This window comes from Chelonoidis abingdonii, chromosome 4 (assembly GCF_003597395.2).
Source record: "Chelonoidis abingdonii isolate Lonesome George chromosome 4, CheloAbing_2.0, whole genome shotgun sequence".
NCBI lineage: Eukaryota > Metazoa > Chordata > Testudines > Testudinidae > Chelonoidis > Chelonoidis abingdonii.
Window position 1 is genome coordinate 16,232,694 of NC_133772.1, and position 23,335 is coordinate 16,256,028.

The 23,335-nt window shown below is 49.0% G+C and overlaps 1 protein-coding gene across 1 annotated transcript in view; it reads left to right on the plus strand.

The window, feature by feature from the left end:
* PIK3C2B (phosphatidylinositol-4-phosphate 3-kinase catalytic subunit type 2 beta) overlaps window positions 1-23,335 on the plus strand; it is a 79,806-nt gene that overhangs the window by 8,512 nt on the left and 47,959 nt on the right. Inside the window, exon 2 of the mRNA XM_032785787.2 lies at window positions 15,765-16,785. Coding sequence (XP_032641678.1) covers window positions 15,853-16,785 — 933 coding nt within the window. The 5' untranslated portion in view covers window positions 15,765-15,852. The remainder of the gene's footprint in view (window positions 1-15,764; window positions 16,786-23,335) is intronic.

The following is a 23,335-nucleotide window of genomic DNA, read 5'->3' on the forward strand; positions in this document are numbered from 1 at the left end:
TGTGCAGCACCTAGCACTAGTGTCTGTCCCACGTGAACCTAAGGTTATCTCGCATTCCCGATCCCCAGAAATGCTGAATCAGGTCAGGAGCTTGCTCTGCTCCTATGCCATTCTCCAGTTATTCATATTACAGGAGAGACTGGAGCCCCATTGTGCAAGGTGCTGTACATGCACATAGTAAGAGGCAGTCCCTGCTCTGAACAGCTTACAATCTAAATAGACGAGCCAGACCAAGGAAGCATTCCCACTGTGCACACACATGATGGCACAGGTTAGGTACTGAGAGGTGAAATGACTTGCCCAAGGTTACACAGTGAGTAAGTGGCAAAGCTGGGACTAGAACATAGCTCTCCTGCCTCCCAGCCTGGTGTTCTATCCACTGGGCCATACTGCCTGCGAGAGGCCTGCCCTGGGAACGACCCTTATAGGTGCAGTAGTCAAGGCAGAACACAGCGAGCTCCAAGCTGCTGGCTGGGAACGAGGCTGCGTGGATGCAGTTCAGGCGGGTGTTGTAGGATGGATGGAACCTGGAGCCTGACGGAAAAGGCACCGGCCTTCACCTTTTTCAGGCTTGCTCCTCCCTCTGTCTGATTATAAACAGGTGTGAATTGTCCTCCCTTTATAGGCATGGCCTGCATCTCCCTTGCTCCCACAGGCCTTCCTCCAGGGCCTGCTCTGCCTCCTTGACCTTGGCTGTCTGATACCTTCTCAGATGCTTCAAACGTTTCTATCTACCTCTGAAAAGCAGCCTGGGGGGAGGGGAAAGCCCACGTTGCACAGCTCTCTGCAAGCATCCAGGGGCCCTCTTCAGGCAGATGTGCCTGCATTGACTCTCTCTCCTAGCTAAGCCGAGATTAGGATCATCTTCCAGTGCCTGCACCAGAGCCTGTCCCTGCATCCACTGTGTGTGCTGCATCTGCTCCAGGGCTGAGCTAGGGGGGTGGGGACTCACTAGAGGGTTCACTCTGCTGTGAATTCCCACAGACTTTTGCACAATTTTCTGCTTGGCTTCCCTTGTCCCTCCCCAGAGTGAAGCAGGTGGTGCTCAGCTGCTGCGAGCGATGTGTGCACACAGCAGGCTGTTTGCATTTGGGCTCGTTTTACCCTTAATGTGGGCAGATGCATGGCTGTATACCAGATGCATGGCTCACACCCATCCTTATCCCCTGCTCCCTCTGTTGCTCATCTCTTTGGACAGGGTTAAACTCATGCTCCCTGGTTCTGTACTATCTGACCAGGAGCTGGGTTGCTTGGTAAACTGGATAATGTTACTCCGGTTGCGACCCCACCTCTGCCCTTCTGGCTTTGCTGCCATTCCAGGGATGCAGCTATGTATGGCCCCCCTTCTCCCTCTCCCACGGCATCGCGGTAATCCTCGCTGGAAGGCAGATATGCCATGGCATACAATGGGATCACTAATACAGCAGGTGCAGCTAGCAGGCTGTAAATAAAGGCCTGAAAGAGAACAAAAGTGTCTCTCCGTCCTTTTAAAATTCTACCTGCCATTGACCTGGCCCCATGCGCTTGGATACTATAGGTAGGGGGGAATAGAGAGTCCTAAAATAGAGAGAGTGAACGCAATATCTTTGGTGGGATAACAGCTTCTAATGCTTTGTTACGATCCAACCACATTCTGACCACAGACAGCAACTATGAGGGGAAAAAGTGGATCCTGGTTGGGCTGATTGCTAGCGAAAAGGGGCATGAGAGGAAAATCAAAGTGAATGTTGAACAGGCTGTAGGTCCAAAGAAAAGAGGTGGATTCTGGTCTTTGGTGATGGGGATTTAGAGCCATTTACGGGTAGGTCGCTGGTGTGAATCAAGGCTCATGTGGGTGGCAAGCAAAATTACTTCCATCGGTAACTGGGGGGTGAACCATCTGGAATGAGCTTGGCAGGTGTTGGTCCAACTCCCAACTTCACAACCCTCCCTCCCCCATCCCTGAATTTCTAATAAGTACATTATGGAAACAAAGCCACTGCCATGATTGCTGGCTGCGGAGGGGGCACGTCCCTCTTGGACATTTTCCCTCACAGTGCAAGGTACAGGCGAATTGGCAGAGGGCGGTGTGGGGGTAGTTTGCCTTGTAGCCATCTGTGCTGTATCTGAGGATAGCTAAGCAGTGATTCTCAACCCGGGGTAAGTGTACCCCTGGGGTACGCAGAGGTCTTCTAGGGGTACATCGACTTATCTAGATATTTGCTTAGTTTTACAACAGGCTACATAAAAAGCACTAGTGAAGTCAGTACAAATGAACATTTCATACAGACACTGACTTGTTTATACTGCCCTGTATACTAAATACTGCAATCTAAGTACAATATTTATATTCCAGTTGATTTATTTTGCAATTTTATGGTAAAAATGAGTCAGCAATTTTTCAGTACTAGTGGCTGTGACACTTATGTATTTTTATGTTTGATTTTGTAAGCAAGTAGTTTTTATGTGAGGTGAAACTTGGAGGCACGCAAGACAAATTGGACTGCAGAAAGGGGTACAGTCGTCTGGAAAGGTTGAGAGCCACTGATCTAGAGGATGTGGATACCCAGAGCTGCAGATCTGGGACCTTTAATCAGCATGAAATTCTTTCTCTGTAAATCTCCTTGCAGGACGTGCAGGAGAGGACCGACTTTTTTGAGACACCCAAGATGTACAAAGGAAATGCTTCTGTTCTAGTGTGTGTGTGTGTGTGTGAGAGAGAGAGAGAGAGCGAGAGAGAGAGAGAGGAGTGGGGTGTGTGGTGGTGAACTTTCCCCTCCATGTGTCTGAAAGGCCTGCTGCTCCAAGCCATAGGGTTGCCCACTTGTGCATCACACCAGCTGTGCAAAGCAATCAGTTCAGCCATGTGTAGCAAAGAGAAAAGGGGGCTGGGCCTCTCTGCCCCCCTCCCCCCTTAGATTTTCAGCATAGTTCTGTCTGCCTCACTGCCTCCCCACCAAGCCCCTCTGCCTATGACCTTGGTCAACCCTTGAGGGTATCTGTCTGTTAATTTACAGTATCATGTGTGTTAGGAGGAATCCATCTGCATGCAAGGGGATGGGGGTGGTGTCTGGATGGTCCTCTGTGATGTGGAGCTGTGTGGCCAAACACAGTTGTAGATCTGGGTGAACTTTGAGCAGTGAACAGTTCATTAGACAATTCAGCAGCCCCTTGCTCCATTCGCTAATTATCTACAAACAGACTTAGGGCCAGATTTTCAAAAGGGCTCAACCCCCAGCAGCTCCTGCTGAGAACAATGGAGAATCTGCCCACCCCCTGACCCAGCACAGTGGGAACAATGGTTCATGCCAATGGGTTTCAGTCTCTGAATCCCTCATTGCTGCCTAAATCACACAGTATGGTCTCTGCTCCCTGGATTAGACATTTCTGCCAATAATAGCAACCTCCCTAGTTGCACTGGATAGGATAAATATATATACCCTTATGCTTCAGGGCTAAACTGACCACTAACTGAGGGGGTCAGGAAGAAACTTCCCATCTGGGTACTCTATTCCCTAATGCTCCATAAAGAGGTTTCATGAACAGCTGATGCTGAGCACTGCCAGATAGTGGACTGCATGAACCATGGGCCTGATCCAGCATGGCAACGTTATGGGCCGGATCCAAAGCTTGTTGACGTTAATGGAAAGACTTCATTGAAACATTTAATCGGGTCCTATTTATGTAGCAGCCCTGTTGGAGGAAGTTCACTTGTAATAGAAAAGCCAGTAAATAATAAACCCATCCCTGCCCTGTGCATTCTCTGGCAGGCCTGTAATGGGCCAGATGGGAGGGTTGAGTTTGTATTCTTTCGTTTTTCGGGGATCCCCTGGGCTGGAAAGGAGAAGTCCCCATTAACTGCACTTCGGCAGCGGCATCCACTTTCCCTTCAGTGCCCTTGGTTTTTGCCTCTCAGCCTTTTGTTGTGTTCAGCAGAGGCTGGTGCTGGAAACGAAATTTCCCTTCCCTTGGGCAAAAAACCTTAAAACCCTTAGGACTCGATCCTTCTCTATTAAAATCAGTGAGAGGGTGGGTTGTTTTTCCCCATTGACTCAAATGAGATGAGGCTCAAGCTCTCATTTTTCTAGACTGGCAGCAGGTGCGTTTCATCTGAAGGGTACCAGGTACAGTTATCAGCCCAGCCCTTAGCGTGTTGCAGTTATTGTATATGAAATAATAATACCTACTGCTTACCAAGCATTTATCATCCATCGTGCTCAAAGCATGTTAGTATCAATATCCCCATTGTATAACTGGGGAAATTAGCTGTAAGCTCTTCCAGGCACCGACTGGTCCTAGCGTGATGGTGTCCCAGTGCTGAGCGAGGTGTTTGTTATGTGTTATTTAGTATTCCACTCAATTGTAAGTGACACCACTTCATTCCAGTTTAACAACCCTCTCATAAATATACATGTTCAGTAGATTTGAAACCTCAGTAAACATGTTTTTCTTCATGATCAGCTGGTACTTAGTAAACAACTGCCTTTTATGACATAAATAAGAGCATTACACCTGCTCTCTATACAGATTTTGTACTGGTAGAACTATTAGCGAGGATGATTTTTATTTATTTAGTTAGTTAGTTTTTTAACTGGAATAGTTATCGGTACAACTCGTAGGGAGGATGCAGCTATGCTATTATAAAGATGCCTCATACCAGCATAGCTCATTCTCCTTCCTGTTCAAGAATAAGTTATACTGGTATACGCATTTTATGCCAGTAAAATTGCGTCCACACTCAGGGAGCTGTATTGCTGTAACTATACCATTGTAGTTAAAGCTGTACAACTTTTGCGTGCCGACAAGCTTAGTTTAAAGCTCCAGTGATAATTCCCCCCCACCCCTCCTCCGGTGGCCCAGAGCAATTGCGTTCGAATTGCAATAAGAATATTAAACCTGAAGGGCAAAATTCATCCTAGCTACAAATGAACAGAACTCCACTGATGTCCCTGGAGTTGCACCAGTTCACACCAGGACTGGATTTGATCCAAAATGTTTAAAACTCAAATCGACATAATCACGTTTTACAATTTTTCAGAAGGGTTTTATTGTTATTGTTGTTCAAGTAAAATCCCATATGTTTGTTTTTAGACTAAATGCTGCTGTTGATTATTTTCATCCATGGAAGGTTGTAGGTGGATATGGCTGCTCTGGTATTTGAAAAATAAATTTGGTGAAAATCACCAATATCTAGGCCTTGAAAGATGGGATTTTGAAACCCCACACTAAAATCTCCCATTCCTCTCCCTTTTCCTGAGCCTGTCTGTTTAACCATGTATCTTTCCAGGGGTTAAATTTATCTGTTGGTCTCTTTAAAAATGCCATTGGCCACTCTGACATGGTTACACAGGGAAGTGCTAGCAGGAATTGTGCAATTATGCTAATTGTGTATATACACACCAGACGAAAATGGGACTTAAACCCCAAACTTTGTCAAAAGAAAACTACAGCTGTGAGATGAAAAAGTTTCTTCAGTTCCTGGACACAAAGAGTGTATTTGCCATTACCTGCCTAGCCCTGGCTGGTGTTTTCAATAGCAAGGACTTGCATTATTGCCAACTCATGATGGTCCAAAATCATGAGATTGGCTTAAAAATCATGAGGTGTTGTGTTGTTTTGTTTTAAATTATACATTTTAAGTTCTTATTGTTGGCCTTCTGGGCTTTGAGCCTTTAGGGTTCACGTTTTCAAGATTTTCGTTACACCCAGGAGGGCTAGGAGCTACCTTTTCCCCTAAATGACAGCTGAGAGTCTCACCTAAATCACATGACTCCAGGCACTGGGGATTTATGAGAAACACTAACTATTGCAGGAGTCATGTGAAAATTGTGAGAGTTGGCAACACTAAATTTGGAGACCTTAGACTGGGGTCCTAAAATGCTGAATTTCCAAAGCACTTGGGCATACACTTAACTTTAAGCATGCGAGTAATTCTACTGAAGCCCAATCTGACTCCTCATTGCTATGCTTTGTGGGCTCAGGGCCTTGCTCCCATTAACAGGTTTGGGTTTTTTTCCCCACACCATCTTAATGAATATTTGCAACATGCTTTGATTATATAAAGGGCTAGATAGTAGCATGGGCTATTTTGTCTTTATTTCCCAAAAGTTGTTAGTCAGTGAAAGTTTAGGAATAGACTCCCATGGGGCATCTCAATAACGCTGTGCGTGTGCTGCTGCTATGAGATTTAAATGTACGTTGTTGGGCTTGGTCTCTTTTGTGCTCTGAGCTGCCAGGATGCCAAACAGGAAATGGGGTTAAACTTTAACCACAGGGCTTGCAACTGATTTCAATGCACAGGAGTGAATTTCACCCTAAGTATCTATCCCTTCTCAGCCATGCTGCAGGCCTGCATGGTAATATGCAAGCACTGGGAAGCAATTCTTTAAGAGGGGGGCACAGAAAGTGTGGATTTAAAGGCTTTCCTAGATCTGACGTGACCCTGACAAATGCCAGGAAATTCAAAGAAATATATTCTTTTAGTATTATTTTTTATGGAGGAAAAAATTGTCCTTCTCTGTTCTGTTGGAGTTGGATTCCAGCTCCTTTCACTCCTAGACTGAGACCTCACCAGCTAAATTTCGGACCTATGTAATTTTTTTAATAGATTTTTGGGAGGAGAGGGAGTTTCTAATGGAAATGCGGATGGATGCTTACCTAACTGGCAAAGAATGAGCAAGGCAAATGACAGGCGTTTTCAGCAGAGCTGAGACTTGGAGAGAACAAATGGAAATGGGAGGTCGAAAAAGACCCATTGGATTTTCTAGTCCATCTCTGCGGCAGTGCAAAACTTGCTTGAATATCTTAGGCATTGGCTTTCCATGGGGGGCAAGGAGGGGAGTTAGTGGAGGAGGAGCTAGTTCCCATGTCTAACAGTTACCTGTCTAGAGCCACCTTCTTTTAAAAGATCAAATCTACCCCTATGCAGAGGGCTTTGCCTGCACAGGACTGAAGCACCATTATGCTGAACACTTTCCTGGTACTTAGGCCTCACTCTGGCCCTCCGTGCAGGGGTGAATTTCACCTGTTCATGGTTAGATTTTGAAAGCAGTCCTCAAATACCTCATTCTGCTGTCTGTGCTTTGTAAATGCCACCAGAGAGTACAGGCAACAGGAAATGGTTTTCTCATCCTGTGAAAATTTCTGAGACATCAAAGAATTGTCCTTTCTCAAATCAAGACTTCAAATCAAAATCTTGAAAATTTTTATGAACTGAAAATCTGAAAAAAAAACCCCAAATCCTTCAGTTTGGACCAGTAGAAATGTTTCCGTAATTTTGAAATATTTCATTTAATTTGATAACTTTTTATTTTGTTCTTTTGGATGTTATAATTACTTTAAATTTCAAAACAAAAAGTTGTTTGGAACCAGAAGCCTGGACTTTCTCATTCTGTTCATAGATTCCAAGGCCCGGAGGGACTGGTGTGATTATCTCATCTGATTCCTGTAGAACACAGGCCAGGGGACTTGCTCAAAACAATCCCTTTTTGAACTAAATAATTCCGTATTGAAACACTTGGACAATTTCAAAATGTTTTGCAAAAACTTTTTCAAGTCAAAAAATTCACCAGAACTGACCCTTTCCCGTGAAAAGTTTTGGTTTTGATGAATCGGCATGTTTGAGTGAAAAACATTTTGTCAAAAAATTCCCAACTAGCTCTACCCCAGAGCTCCGTACTGAAACAAGAGATGGGGCCATACATTTCTGCTGTGAGGTCAGATGTGATTGGGTTGATTCCCCGCCCCCCCTCCCCACCCCCCACCCCCCCCGCTTCTTTTCAGGAGCATGTCCTCTCTTGACTCTTTTTGTGAGATCTCACTGGGGCCTGATTGAAGGCGCACTTGAAGCCGCTGGAGAGTGTTTTCCACTGTGTGCGTGTGGCCTTTGGATCAATCCCGCCAGTTTTGCTGCCTTTGTGACGGCCTATGCAGGGCATCTTAGATATTAATCTAAACACTGCTTTAGCTGAGGGTCTATAGTTGTGTGACCCGGAGAAGCATGCTGGAGGCAACCGAAACACACAGATGGCATCTAGAACAGCTTTTTATTGTGGCTTTATCAAGTTCTCTTTTATCTCTGTTGTTTGCCCACACACGCATGTGCCGTACAGGGCTCCGCCTCCCATGAAAGGCCAGTCCTCTTACACTGATTCTTACTAACCCGGCTCTGCATTGCTTATGATCGCAGCAGAGGAAATTGCAACATAACCTATTTTTAAGAAGGCATCCATAGAGAAGCGCTGGAGTCTGTGGGAGCTGGGGTGTATGGGTTACCCCACTCTCTTTGGTTATGTCACTTGCATCTAACACAATCATACGATCATATGGGATATCAGGGTTGAAGGGACCTCAGGACGGTCATCTGTCCAACCCTTGTCAAAGCAGGGCAATTCCAACCTAAATATCCTCTTCTCATGCCAGGTAACTGCTGCAGGAGGGAGTTTTTTCTCCAGTTCTCGATTGCATGTGGCATTACCTAGCTGTGTTGATTTCAGTAGATTTCCTTGAAGGGTTGTTCTTTCCCCTGTTTCACACCGTCTGAGGCCCGTCTAGACTACGCGCCGGATCGGCGCGTTAAAATCGATTGCTCGGGGATCGAAATATCGCGTCTGGTCTGGACGCAATATCTTGATCCCAGAGCGTGCTTAGATCGATTCCGGAACTCCAGCTAGACGACCGGACTTCCGGATTCGACACAGCGAGCCACGTGGATCGATCCCGCGTGGTGAAGACGGGTGAGTAAATCGATTTTAGATATTCGATTTCAGCTACGCTATTCTCGTAGCTGAAATTGCATATCTAAAATCGATTTAATCTCGTAGTGTAGACCTGGCCTGAGTGCAGGCAGTTCATCGCTGCACCTGGCTGTGACTCAGAGGTCTGCTCCAAGCAGGTTTTAGCCCTGTCTTTCTGACTGCCATATCCCACTCTTCCCTGCATATTCATTCACACTGTGCTTTGTCTGAAGTGTATGTGCCTGATTGGTGCCACCCCACAGCCTGGAGGAGGGCAGGCAGCGTGTGTAATGAGATCATGCTTGTCCTCCAGGAGCTCTTACCTGACAGCAGTACAACTAATTTTCATGAAGAGACTACCTGTAGTCTGCTTAATTTGTAACAAAAGAGGTGCCAGGGCTCAAGCAATTAGGTGCTGGGGCTCAAGTCATTTTTTTACATTTATAACCAATGCTGCAAGCCCAGAGGTGCCGGGGCTCTGAACTGCCAAGCCTAGAGGTGTCGAGGCTCTGAACTGCAAACCCCAGAGGTGCTGGGGCTGTGAACTGCCAAGCCTAGAGGTGTCAAGGCTCTGAACTGCAAAGCCCAGAGGTGCTGGGGCTGTGAACTGCCAAGCCTAGAGGTGCCGGGGATCAGCCCCTGGCACAAATGAGGCACTCCTAATAGTGTAACATCTCCTTCTCTGCTACATGCCAATTACGATGGTTCTTTTACCTCCCCACTCACCCAGGGTACAATTGCTAGTGAAAGCTGATGGAGTTCTGCCCATCTTTTATTCAGATCAACATCCAGATTACTGGCTGCTCATCTGACACTTCTGTGCCTGGCCCACTTATTGTTTCAGAAATGTGCAACTACATTAGGCCGGGACAATGTTTTTTCCTGTGTAAAACAGGGACAAAACAGACTTTTTTTGATCAACAGTTTTCTTGGCATTTTTTTAGGTTTTCACCCAAATACTGAATTGTTCTTCGCTATAAAATTGAACACATTTCAGTTGCCAAAGCCCCAGAATGTTCAGGACTCAGGAGCTGGCAGTGCTACAACAGTGGCTGGACTCCTGTGTCCAGTTCTGGTGCCCACAATTGAAGAAGGGGCTTGATAAATGGGAGAGGGGTCAGAGAAGAGCCATGAGAATGATTATAGGATTAGAAAACCCACCTTACAGTGTTAGAATCAGAGCGCTCAGTCAGTGTAGCTTAACAAAAAGAAGGTTTAAGGAGTGACTTGATTAGTCTATAAATACCTGCCTGGAGAACAAATGTTTTTTAATGGGCTTTTCCATCTAGCAGAGGAAAGTATAACATGAGCCGGTGGCGGGAAATGGAAGTTAGACAAGTTCAGACTGGAAATAAGGCGTACATTTTAAACGGGGAGAGTAATTAACCACTGAAACAATTTACAAAGAGTTGTGCTGGATTCTCCCTCGCCGGCAATTTTTAAATCAAGATTAGAGGTTTTTCTAAAAGTTCTGCTTTAGGGATTATTGTGGGGCAGTTCTCTGGCTTGTGTCCTACAGGAGGTCAGACTAGGTGACCACAATGGTCCCTGCTGACCTTGGCATCTAGGAATCTGTGATTTCGGTTTTTTGACAACCCCTCTCCCCCGCCCCGCCCGCCCAGATTGGCAACAGAAATGGAACGTTTTCATAGTGAACATCTGTTTTGTGGAAAAGCCATTTTCCATTTAAAAACAATGTGACAGAAAATGTCTGAGCAGCTCTGCATTCAGCAGCACGTTATGGGAAGAAAGGACTCTGGCACGTGGGCGGCAGAGGGAACAAACAGATTCTCTGAAACACATGCAGCGATGGGATAATCTAGCGCCTGTGTGTCAGGAAACAAGCCCTCCGTCAGGAGCAGGCGGTGCCTTGCTCTGTGTCACTGACTAGCTTGCTTTGCCTGGGCAGCCCACTCCCACGCTGGCAAAGGTGTTGGGGTTTCAATATCGCTGTTGTCATTGGTTCTTTTTACCCATCTGACTTTGATACACCTCTTCTGTGCCACGGCGTTACCGCAGGCAGGAAGAATAGGCTGTGGTTGCCTGCAGACTAATTCATTCTGGCTGACTTGTGGGGGGCTGGGTGGGAAGGAAATATGGAGCCCTTCAATCCTCTGTCACTGGTCTGAATCAAGCTCAGGTTGGTGGTGACCAAAAGTCATTTCCCTCTGATGGTTGTATAGGGAATGAGAATGGCAAGTCTTGGTCCAATTCTCAATGGACAGGTGCCCACCTCAAAAAAGCCAACCCCATCATCTCAGCAGAGGCACCAAAGCCTTGGCAGGCTGTGGAGACTGAACTCCTCTCTGACACCCTGAGGGGGTCATTCTGGTTTAGGGTGACCAGATGTCCCAATTTTATAGTGACAGTCCCAATATTTGGGGCTTTTTTTATATGGGCTCCCATTACCCTCCCCCCACCCCCTGTCCCGATTTTTCACACTTGTTATCGGGTCACCCTATTCTGATTCAGGGCTGAGCCGCACACGACAGACCCCACATGTTAGGGAGGCTTGCAGTACCTACAGTCTGGGTAAATGACACTTGCGGTGGCTGGCCGCCTCTCGACATCCCTTAGCTGTCCCCACAGTAGGAATGATCTGTGAATAGCAGCCCAGGCAGGGCTTCACAGCATCGCTGAAGCCTCTCGTGCTGTAGTTGTGCGTCTGTGGGTTTCTTTGTTTAGGCCACAGGGAAGCCTGGCCAACTGGGGTCAGCCTAGCCCTCAGCGCGATGCCGGCCGGCCACCAATAACTCGGTGGAAATCCTGCCAGAGCATCACTAACCACAGCAAGGAATCTTGGGGGAACAGGGCAGGCTTGTCTGCCACCAGGGAAGGCTTAAACACGTGCCTAGGAAGCTGCTTTGCTCTGTCCGTGTCAGTCGCAGGGCACTGAGAAGCCGGGTCCAGGAAAGGGAATGAGGGTGTGTGTGTGTGTGTTTGTGTGTGTATTTTATCTATGAGTGTGCATACGCTCTTTCTTTTCTTTCTCCCTCTCTTTATAGCTCTTCTTTCTTCCTTTTCTTCTCTCATCTCGGTGCACCTGCCTGCCTCCTAGGACAGCGCAGACTACACTGAACTGCCACCAGGACAGGTTCTCCCTGCACACCCTCACCCATTCCACTTTCTTTTCTGCAGCTCTCTTCATTCCAAGCTTCCCCCTGACCAGAGTTTGCAGCGCCTGAAATTCAGACTATATCCCCGGACTGCTCCCAAGTATCCTTGATACTTTTGGCATATGGTCGCAGGCATTGCCAGATTTCCCCTCCTCCACCTCTGGTTGCTTTTCAGGAGCTTTAAGGGGAAATTTCCAAGATGTGACTTCACTGCTGCGCTGGGGCGTCCAGAGGGAGACCTCTCCTAACCTTGTCCTCCCCGTCTGACGCAGGGTGTGAGATCATTTCAGTCTCATTTCAGTCTCTGCCTTATATTTTTCGTTGGGTTTGTCTCCTGGTGACATTTGGCCCCCTCTTCCCATTGCTGTTAATCGCTAGCTGGCCAGGTTTCTCTGGGCAGAGGGAGTGGTGCTGTGTTACTGTCTCCTATTCATACGCCCAGAGCTTGGCACCCACAGAACGATGGTCACTTTGTTTCTGATGCAGGTGGCAGCCAGCCCCTTTGTTCAACGCAGTCTGTTCCTGTTAAAGTGTGTGGCGCTCTGGTTGACTATTGGGGAGGAGGCTTGAGAGCAGACCCCTCTCATTGAGAAAGGCATCCTGCACTGGAACATTGGATCCCTTGAGCCTGATTCTCTCAGTGAGTAACTCCACTGAAGTCAATGGGGTTACACCTACTGGAAGTGAAAGGAGAATTGGACTTCTATTCCTCCTAGAAACCCCATCAGCCTGAAACGAACTGACACCATGATGCTTCTCTTTCAGAGGGTGGGCCACATTGCAGCAATGCAAAGCTGAGGTCCGGGTGCAAGAAATGTGCATGCAATTAGCACGATTGCATGTGGCTCAGGTGCCTAATGCCCTGCCTGCCTGCCAGCTCTGTTGCCTGATGTGTGTATGGAACTGCATGTACATTTTTATGTGCAGGTGCATGGAACAGGCCTTTGCCCTCTGAAGTGGAGCCTCTGGTATTTGATTTTACTGAATTACACTGCAATGAGATTTTCAAGAAAATTTTTCCTCATGACCCTGAGGAGATCCAGGGAGCAAAACATCAACCCTATGGGGTATGTAGTTGTGAGAAAGTGTCTCCCATACTATAGAACCATGGATTTGGAGATGGGGACCTCCTGGGCTTGCAACTGGGGAAGCGGCAGGTGCTATGTTCCCTCTTGCTGGCTAATTAGCACCTCCAAAATGAAACTCATTGCTGTGGTAGTACGTTGGGGGCCAATTTATACACAGGAGAAATGGGATGTAGTAAAACTTGGATGACAGTAATGTAGAATGAAAACTCAGTATTGTTCCCAGGCTTCTGATGGGCACATTGCACTAAGAAGCTGTCTGTCTGTCTCCAAAGTGGTCAGGGATTGTTCTCTTTTCAAATGACTTGCAGCGCTCTCTCACCCTATAATGAGCACCTGCATCTTCCAGTGGTCCCATCAACATGTCCTTGGAACTGGGGTGGGGTGGGGTGGCAGGGACAGGGTGACACACAGGGGAATGCTCTCCCATCAGAATGTGCCCGTCCCATGTTACCATCCAAATATCCAGTTCCCATTGGGTGGGGTACGGAGTGACCATCCTGTGACTCACTGGCACACCGAGCCGTAAAAGCGATGGTTAGCCATGTGGCGTCCCAGCATGGAAAGGGACATACAATGTGCACGGATTTTATTAGCTAGAATGACTCATTCAGAGGCCCAGAGCTTTCTGTGACATGGTTTCCTATAATCCCTGACAAAATAGTGTAACAGGTCCTAACTGTCCACGTATGGTACACCTTCATGGAGGCAATGGGGACAGAGCTCAGATCTCCTGTTCCAAAAGTACAGGCCTCTGCTGCTTCCACAAAAGGAGAATCTCTGTTAGCTAACAGCAGTATAAGCCTTATGACCCACAAATGAACATCTCTGATTCCATCCAGTAGAAGTTGTGTGGGTGCGCGCACACACATACACACACACACTCTCTCTCTCTCTCTTTCTTTCTCTATCTATCTCTGTCTCTCTTAGTTGCTTCTCCACGTGCCCCAGAAATCAGGATAAAGGGGAAAATATCCAACTCTCCCTTTTCAAAACTTTACTAACCTACCCGCAAATGCTGTTCCTTGCAGAGCTGTGAGTGTGTGGATAAAGAACAGTTCTATTTCATGGCAGTCTCTCTGTTAATGATCCTCTGCCTTTCCCCTTATGAAAATCAAGAGCTAGACTCTCTCAACTGGAGAAATGAAAATGCTGAGCTGGCCATCAGCTCCAGTGATTAAAAAATCTGGACGCCTGTGTCTCCCGAGGTTTGGTCTCGCTCCATTCTGCTGTTTAACATCCACGTAGTTATTTATTTTGCTAAGAAGGGAAGAGGAGGTGAAATATCCTTCCTCTGAGCAATGTCAGCGTGTTGGCCGGCAGAGACATCAGCGGTCTGCACTTCTGAGAGCGGAGTTCCAGGGCATCAGATCAGTTGGAGGGAAAGGGGAATCTGGCTCTGCACTATAGAGTTCTGTGGTCACTGTGGTTTAGATGTTTTGGGCTGGGGCCAAGAAGGAGGAAAGTGGTTTGCATCTGCCTCTCCCCGGCCCTTCACCTCCTTCTTTCACATCTGAACTTGAGAACGTAAATTGTATTTTCAAGGCTCTGCAATCCAAGGAGCGTGTCATGCAAACTGCTCAGCATGCTTGGGAGCAGTCTGCACTGCTATTGGCTTTGATTAGTCTCGGTTAACATAGAGCACCGCAAGTGTGCTAGGAGCATTCCAGCCAATACGGAGCCAACAAGCTGAGATCATTCAACCTGCCCTTAAAAAAAAGGTGGATGCCTAGTTCCCATTAATACAATTGGGAACTGAGCGTCCGGATCACACAGGTGGTTTTGAACAATCTCAGCCATGAGATTTCCCCCAGGCCGAAGGATTTAGCTTAAGTCTAAAGTTATAAGACAGGATTCCCTGAGTGGCCATTGTGACTTGGTAGCAATGTACAGAGTGAAGCAGGGGAAATTCAGGCCCACGTTGTACATTGATTATAATGACTAATAGAAACCCTGCCAACCCAGAATCTCCAGTGGCCTTGTTACGTTTCCCTTCCATTGTAGTGGCTTTCTGTAACTGTGGGAGACCTGGGATTATCTAAGATGCTCAGGTAGCCTTCTTAGCCATTTCATTATTTGTATGGAGGAAGCGCATGGGGGCCAAGTCTTCTCTGCACAAAAGGTGTGTCTTTACAGCAAGGTAATGGAGACCAGGGCTCTGATAGTTTTTACCTTGATGCAGCTAGTTGAGGTCACCCCATCCCTTCCATTTGGAGTTGGCCTCAGCTACTTTCGGTGAGATAAAAGCTACGTGTGCCTTGTCCCCACCCTAGGATTTTGCATCAAGAGAGCTATCACAATGTAATAACACACAGCCTGAGATCAGGGCTGCATCGTGCTGGGCACTGTGCAAAGTCATGGACTGATCCTGCCCCAAGGAGCTTGCAGCGGAGATGGAAATCCATTTGCAGTGGATAATCAATAATACTTCTGTCTGAGTCAAAGTTTTGAACCCACAGTGTTCTAGGGTTAGAATGCATTAGGCCTCTCCTCCGCTTAGCAATCCCTCCATTTAAAATCACTGCTACGTTTGTGGGATCAGTTAATTTGGACAGCACTTTGAGAGGCAAGGGGAAGCGAGTGCCATTGAGTAATCCTGAGATTCTGCTTCATTCTCTTACTGCCACGGGGCAGGAGAACGCTATAGGTTCCAGGACTACAGGGGCTTGATTTCCAGAAGTCCTGGGTACCAGGCTGTCCCATTGTCTCTGATCAGAGTTGTGGATGCTCAGTACTTCCGAAAGTCAGGCTCTGTATAAAAGCAACATCCTTATTATAGCTAAGCCTTTGGTGAAGCAGTAGCCAGTGTGCTGGTATGCTGACCCTATCTTTGTCGCTCTCTCCTGCAGGTCACTGGTGGTGCAGTATGTCTTTGTTCCTAACCCCTGAGCCCAGCAGGAAGTAGCAGCTGGTCCCTGGCACTTGTTCTCCTGAGAGATGTCTGCGACCAGAGGCAATGGAGAGCACTGGAAGTCTTTGGAGTCAGTGGGGATCAGCCCGAAGGAGCTGGCTCTGGCTGAAGCCCTGCAGATGGAGTATGATGCTCTGTCCCGCCTAAGGCAGGACAAGGAGGAGAGTCAGGCCAAGCAAAACAATGACCGCTCCCTCATTTCCTGGGATGACCCGGCTCTGGATTACAACAAATCCGCTGTCAGGAATGACTGCCACAGCATCAAATTAATGCGAGGTCTCTCTGGCTCGGACCCCACCCTCAACTACAACTCCCTCTCGGTTCAAGAGAGCTCGAGAGCTCCTGGCTCCAACAACTCTACCTCATCTGTCCCACCACCAGAGCTGGAGAACCAGCCTTGGCTGAAGGGCCCTCTCGCCAGTGACTACCTGTACATCTTTGATGGCTCGGGGGAAGACTTCCTCAGCGAGCCACTCAACGGGACCTCGGGCCAAGATGGCTCCCCCAAGAAGTTCTCCCCTCCCCTGCTGCCCCCTCGCCTCTCCATCTGGAACTCCTCTGAGGTGAATCACTCTTCCCTCAAAAGCTCCTCACTGTCCTACAAAGGACCTCAGCCCAGAGACATCAACATGTTCTCCTCAGCCCACGAGCTGTCCGATGGAAAGCTGCTGGCCCGCAGGATTTCAGAGGAAGACCCCTATGGTGCCATGGACTACGACGGCATCAATGACGCCATCACTCGCCTCAACTTGAAGTCCACCTATGACACGGATCTGCTGAGAGAGGCCACCTGGGGCTGGAAGGAAGGCAGGAGCATCTTTGAGAAGGAGACCACTGGAAAGCCAGTGGCTCGGAGCAAGACCATGCCACCCCAAGTCCCTCCCAGGACCTACATCTCTAAGTTCGGCAACCGGAAGAACATGGCACCCAACAAGAACCGCAGGATCTCCGTGGATCCGGTAAGAGGCTTTTGGCTTTCTCCTTAGAGGCTGGGCTGAGAGAAGCAGGTGTGAACCCCACCCCAATCCTAGGCTGCTCCTACCCATTCACAACTGCCCTTTCTAAGCTTGACCTATAGGATTCAATTAGGAGTGGGTTACACCTCCATTAGCAGCCTTACAGGGTTGTCTTCACTACATTGTAAATCTGGGTCCAAGGACCCATGCTTGTGGACTCAGTGTTTCCAAGCATGTTTGAGAGTCCACACTGCACTGTAAACCTGTGTTGACAATTGCTGGACCCGTGTCTCAGCTGCGCAAACACATCCATACTGCACCACTTCTGACTCGGATCTGTGAATTGACTTGCATCCACAATGCAAAATGAGTGCTTGCTAATGTTAGTCAGATCTGTGTGTGGACGGAAGGCGGGCTTGGTCTCAAGCCCAGCTTAGTGCTCAGTGTAGACATACCCATAGAGAGCCCTCACCCCTTCTACCATCACCATAGATGGGGGCTGGGCCATGTTCAGGTGTGTGAGGGAGGCCTTGCTGGAAAAACTGGAGAGAACACAACAGAATTGAGATCTGGCTGGTATACCCCCATATTGTAGGGACAGGGGGCAGGGCAGGAGGTGAAGAGGAGTCTGAGGCCCGAGCGATTTGATGGGGCCCCATTTGCAGAGGTCAATGGGGGAAGCGGGTGCTGGCTTGGCAGGGCAGGGCTCATGGTGTGTCTGTGAACTAGCACTATGCACAGCTGAGGCCAGGCCTGCTGCTGGAGGATGGTCTACTAGAATAGATGGCCAGGGCGCAGATGTAATGAGTGCGAGGCAGCAAGAGCCAGGGAAGTGATGCATACCAGAGGAGCTGGGATGTGGCCTTGCACAGAGACAGCCTGACCTCCTCAGGCTTCTCTCTTCATGCAAATAATCTGTGTGTGTGTCTCTCTCCACTTCCTTTGTCCTCTGACTACTGTAGGGAAACCAGCTTGACTCTGGCTCCCTGTGTTATTCTGTGTTGCCAATGTGTTGTTTATGCATCTTTATTAAGGATGTCTGTGATTGGCTCTGGCCCCTTTCCCTGGGGGCGTCAGTAAGATCCCTTTCCTGAAAACACATTGCCCAGGGGGTGTTGGATCATGAGGCTGTGGCCTTAACCGTTCCGGAGGGTAGATCAGAGTGAGGAAATGCAAATCATGTGACAGCCCAGTCAGCAGCTGGTTGTGATATTGCTATGAAACGATCTGCCCAGATGCTAGAGACCTCGTGCACATTCCCCTCTTCCCAAGCACAGATTCTCTCTCTCATTTCAGCTCAGGCAACATCTGGGCCTCACTGTGCAGTTCTGGGTGTGGCCACGGCCACCAAATGAATTTGTGGGGCTAGGCAAGGATTCTCAAACTCTTCCTTAGTGTGAGCTGTTGCTAAAGCAAGAGGTGGTCTCATAATTCCCTCCGCTCTCATCTGCCATCACCCACTTCCCCTGCCATTCGCACTTGCATAACTTCCCTGGGGCAACTACAGCCATTGCTGGCATCAGAAAGCAATAGGGGAGAAGTGTTTCCTGTACTTATGGCAGCTGGAATGAAGGAAGAGGAGCTGGCACCTTGTGATCAGCTGGGTCTGTGCAGACCCTGAGCAAAGCGCTCCGCATGCCAGTTTGACAAGCACTGATCTAGGGAATGCTCCTGAGCTCTGAGAGCCCTTTCCCCCCATCTGCACCTGCTCTCCCCCTCCCCACTCCTGCAGGTACACCATGCCCAGTGATGCTAAACCTTTCATCGCAGAATGCCAGGATCCTTATTGCTGCAAAATTGCCATGTGGCCTTGACGGGCCATTGACCACCAGCATTCAGGACCTTGATTTTAAGACTCAGCTGCAGGTCTTTAGCACTCAGACCTAAGATGCCTTTTAAAATCTGCCCAGGATCATTCGGGAATCCATCCCTATCGATATGGGTTGCTACCCCAACAAACAAAGTTTCTGACCAGGGCACTTTGGCACTGCCCATACAGTGCTGCTGGTTGTTGTGACACAGGCGTCCATGTGCTTCCTTGAACTGCAGCCCTGGAGATTACAACTCTTTGTGATATTTATAAGGTCCGGGGGAAAGTCTAAGCTAAAAGTGGTGTCCAGCAAAAGCCTTCCCCAGCCAGGCAGGATCTCCGTCTCCAGCCCTGACTGTTCTATCTGCTCTTCCCGGTAGCGAGGCTAACAGCTTGTGAAATGTCACAAGATCCGCAGGAAAGAGACTGGAGTCTCCTTGTAAGCAGCAGTGTGACTGCTTTCCTGCTGGGGCAGAGGAGGGTCCCAAAATATCCTTTGGATCCAACCTTGCTTTCTTCCCCTGCCATCCCCTTTAAAATATATATATATATATACATTCCTGGGCTCTTCCTGGTGCTGTCCTAGCAGGATTCCTGCTGGAAAGGGGGCTGCAGCACATTTCCTCCCAAGACTCTGTGGCTGGGGATATCCCCTCCACACCCCAGCACATGGTATCAGCAGCTAATCAGGGAAAGTGTGTGGGGGGAGCGGTGAGGATCCTTCTCGGATGTGATGCCGAGGACCATGCCTCCAGGACCAGAGGGATATAAATACAAGTGAAGTCGCCTTCCCTCTTAAGTCCTGCAGGACCCCCCTCTCCTCCATCAGTGAAAGATGCAGCTGGGGGCCGCTGGGGGGGGTTATGTAAGTCACTCTCTGTTTAATCGGAGCCAGAAACTAATCATGAAAGAGCATTAAAATAGTCTTTAGCGGTGGTTGTGTTCTCCCCCTTTCTCTCCCTCCCTTTTGCTCTTTGGTGGGTTAATTGCTCTGACAGTGGACCCATTGTCTGCTCAGAATGAGCGAGTGAAGCTCTGAGACCCATGCACGCACACGCACGCACAGCGCGAGACTGAGTGTGGCACATGGCAGGCTGCTGCATGCCCAGCTGGCATTCAGGAGGGAAGGGGGAGAGAGATTTTAAACAGGAGGTAGGAAAATGGGGGCCTATGCTGGAATGGAAACCCCTTTGGGGGATGTTCCTCTTGTTTCATGGTTCGAAGCACCAGGAAGTTTCTTCATTAGTTTTTGACATTTGGATGTGCTTTATTTCTATGGAGAGGCCACGCAGTCCAGATGGGAGAGCACCGGGCTATTTGTGGTCTATTCCTGCCTCTGCCTTGCTGCTTCACCCTGGGCAAGTCACTTTGCCTCATTCTCCATCTTGTCTGTTTGGATGACAGGCTCTTGAAAGTAGGGACTGTCTCTTACTATGCGTATGTACAGCACCTAGCGTAAAGGGGCTCTGATCTTATTTGGGGCTGCTAGGCTTTACTGTAGTACAAATACTAATATAGTCCTGTGGAATAGTCACCACTTGGATAGCAGTGGAGGTCTCTTTGCTTGGCTGTTTTACAAGTAGATGAAAAGATCTGCTCTGGTTCAAAGGAATGATTATGGGGCAGTTCTCTAGCCTGTGTTATACAGGAGGGCAGACTAGATCAGGGGTAGGCAACCTATGGCATGGGTGCCGAAGGCGACATACGAACTGATTTTCAGTGGCACTCACACTGCCCGGGTCCTGGCCAGTCCAGGAGGCTCTGCATTTTAATTTAATTTTAAATGAAGCTTCTTAAACATTCTGAGACCTTATTTACTTTACATACAACTATAGTTTAGTTATATATTATAGACTTATAGAAAGAGACCTTCTAAAGAGGTTAAAATGTATTACTGGCACCCGAAACCTTAAATTAGAGCGAATAAATGAAGACTTGGCACACCACTTCTGAAATGTTGCTGACCTCTGGACTAGATGATCACAGTGGTCCTTTCTGGCCTTGTACTCATGAATCTATGACTAGCCGTTGTGCTGAAAATGCTCCATGAGGAACTGTTCTGCACTGGTCAGATGGGACCTGCCAAAGCTTTTCCATCTCTAGTTGCTGTGACTCTGATTCTCTTCCTCTTTTCTGTCTTTGTATTAACACGACCATGAAAATAATTGTTAGCCACTTGTAGCATTCACTGTACTGGTGCACAAGGTGGGATGAACTGCTTACTTCACAGGCTTATACCTGAAGTGTGAAGCCAAGCCCAAGGCTCTATGGCACTTGGGGGGACATAGATGGCTTTGTGCCAGCCAACTTGCCCTTTCCCAGGCCGCTGTGCTGCTGGAGACTAAACTGCCCCGCAGCACAAGTGAGGGTAGCCTGAGAACTGTTCTAACTTATGCCAGCAGAGAGCGTCTCCATCCGCTGGCCAGGAGTACTGGGATGCTGGTCCTATGCCAGCTGAAGATTCCCCTAAGGAAAAGCAGCTTTTAATCCCCTCTGTGCTGATCCAGTAACACACAGGGTTGTTTATGAGGTCTGAGGATTTAGCCTCTTGTGTGCTAGCTACATATCGTGTATTACACTCCAAGTAGGAGATGCCCTGTGTGTTCAGTAGCAATAACATTCTGCATTTCTCTAGCATCCTCCAGCTGAGCAGCTCCAAAGCCCGCTGGTGGGAGCATAATCTTGTAGCAAAACTGAAGACTGGCGTGCCTGAGTAGGGTGACCAGCTGTCCCAATTTTATAGGGACTGTCCCAGTTTTTGGGTCTTTTTATTATATAGACTCCTATTACCCCCATCCCGTCCTGATTTTTCACATTTGCTGTCTGGTCACCCTATTTCTGAGCTCCTGGCTTCCCTGCTCAGCTTGGCCACTGACTCACTGTGTGAACTTGGCCAGGGCCTAGAAGCCTAAATTTTCAAGTGCCCTCAGTTTTTGGATGCCCGACATGGGAGATTTTCAGAGGTGATGGGCACTTGCATGTAGCTTAGCACCTCTTCAATTCAGGCCAATGTGTCTCCAGCTGGGCACCCAAGACTAACAGGCACATTTGAAAATCCACCCTAGATACTGGACCCAAATTAGTGTCAGGGATAGAATCCAAGAGTCCTGACTCTATTTCTTGCTCCACTTTGCCCCTAGAATATACGTGTATGTGAGCACGTTTCATATCCCCTTCTGTTAACCTCCAAAGTATAAACCCTGTCTCAGCAGAGTAGCTATGCTGTCCCTCATACGTCCAGCCTTTGGGCATCATCAAAGGAAGTGCATACATCCTCTCCATGTCATCAGTATGCCATCACTCAGACTGGTGGTAAGAGTGACACCAAAACTTCGTATGGCAGAGAGGCAGAATGGCTATATCAGATCAGATCAATGGACTACTTAGCTTGATATTTCATCTAGGGTTGCCAAGTGTCTGGTTTTCAACTGGAACGCCTGATCGAAAAGGGACTCTGGCGGCTCTGGTCAGCACTGTTGACCGGACCCTTAAAAGTCCGGTCGGCAGCACAGCAAGGCTAAGGCAGGCTCCCTGACTGCCGTGGGTCCACGTGACTCCTGGAAGCAGCAGCATGTCCTCCCTCTAGCTCCTAGGCATAGGGGCAGCCAAGGGGCTCCGCACACTGCCCCCACCCCAAGCGCTGGCTCCGCATCTCCCATTGGCTGGGAACTGCACCCAATGGGAGCTGTGTGACAACATCTGTGGACGGGACAGCATGCAGAGCTGCCTAGCCACACCTCCACATAGGAGTTGGAGAGGGAACATGCCTCTGCTTTTGGGAGCTGCCTGAGGTAAATGCCGCCCAGAACCTGCACCCTCACCCCCTCCCATGCCTCAACTCACTGCCCCAGCCCTGATCCCCCTCCTGCCCTTCAAACCCCTAGGTCCCCGTCTGGAGCACCCTCCTGCACCCCAATCCCCCCAATCCCACCCCAGAGCCCGCACTCCAGCCAGAGCCCTCAGACCCCACCCTGTGCCCCAACCCTCTGCCACAGCCCTGATACCTTTCCTGCACTCCAAATCCCTCATCCCCAGCCCCACTCTAGAGCCCACACCGCCAGGAGGAGCCCTAACCCCCTGCCCCAGCCCCAGCCCTGATCCCCCTCTCACCCTCCAAACCCCTCGGTCCCAGCCCAGAGCACCCTCCTGCACCCAAACCTCTCATCAACAGCCCCACCCCAGAGCTCACACCTCCAGGCGGAGCCCTCACTGAACCCCAACCCCCTGCCCCAGCCCTGATCCCCCTCCCACCCTCTGAACCCCTCGGTCGGAGCACCCTCCTGCACCCCAAACCTCTCAACCCCAGCCCCACCCCAGAGTCCACACCCCCAGTTGGAGCCCTCACCCAACTCCAACCCCCTGCTCCAGCCCTGATCCCCCTCCCACCCTCTGAACCCCTTGGTCCCAGCCCAGAGCACCCTCCTGCATTCCAAACTCCCCAAACCTGGCCCCACCCCAGAACCCACACCCCCAATGAAAGCCCTCACCCCCTACCACATCCCAACCCACTGTCTTAGCCTGGAGCCCCCTCCTGCACCCTGAACTCCTCATTTCTGGCCCCACCCCAGAGCCTGCATCCCAAGCCGGAGCCCTCACTCCATTCTGCACCCCAGCTCTCTGAGCCAGCCCACTGAAAATGAGCAAGTAAGTGAGGGTGGGAGGAGCAAGCGACAGTGGGAGGGGAGATGGAGTGAGCAGGGGGTGGGGCCTCAGAGGAAGCGGGCGGGGCAAGAGTGTTCAGTT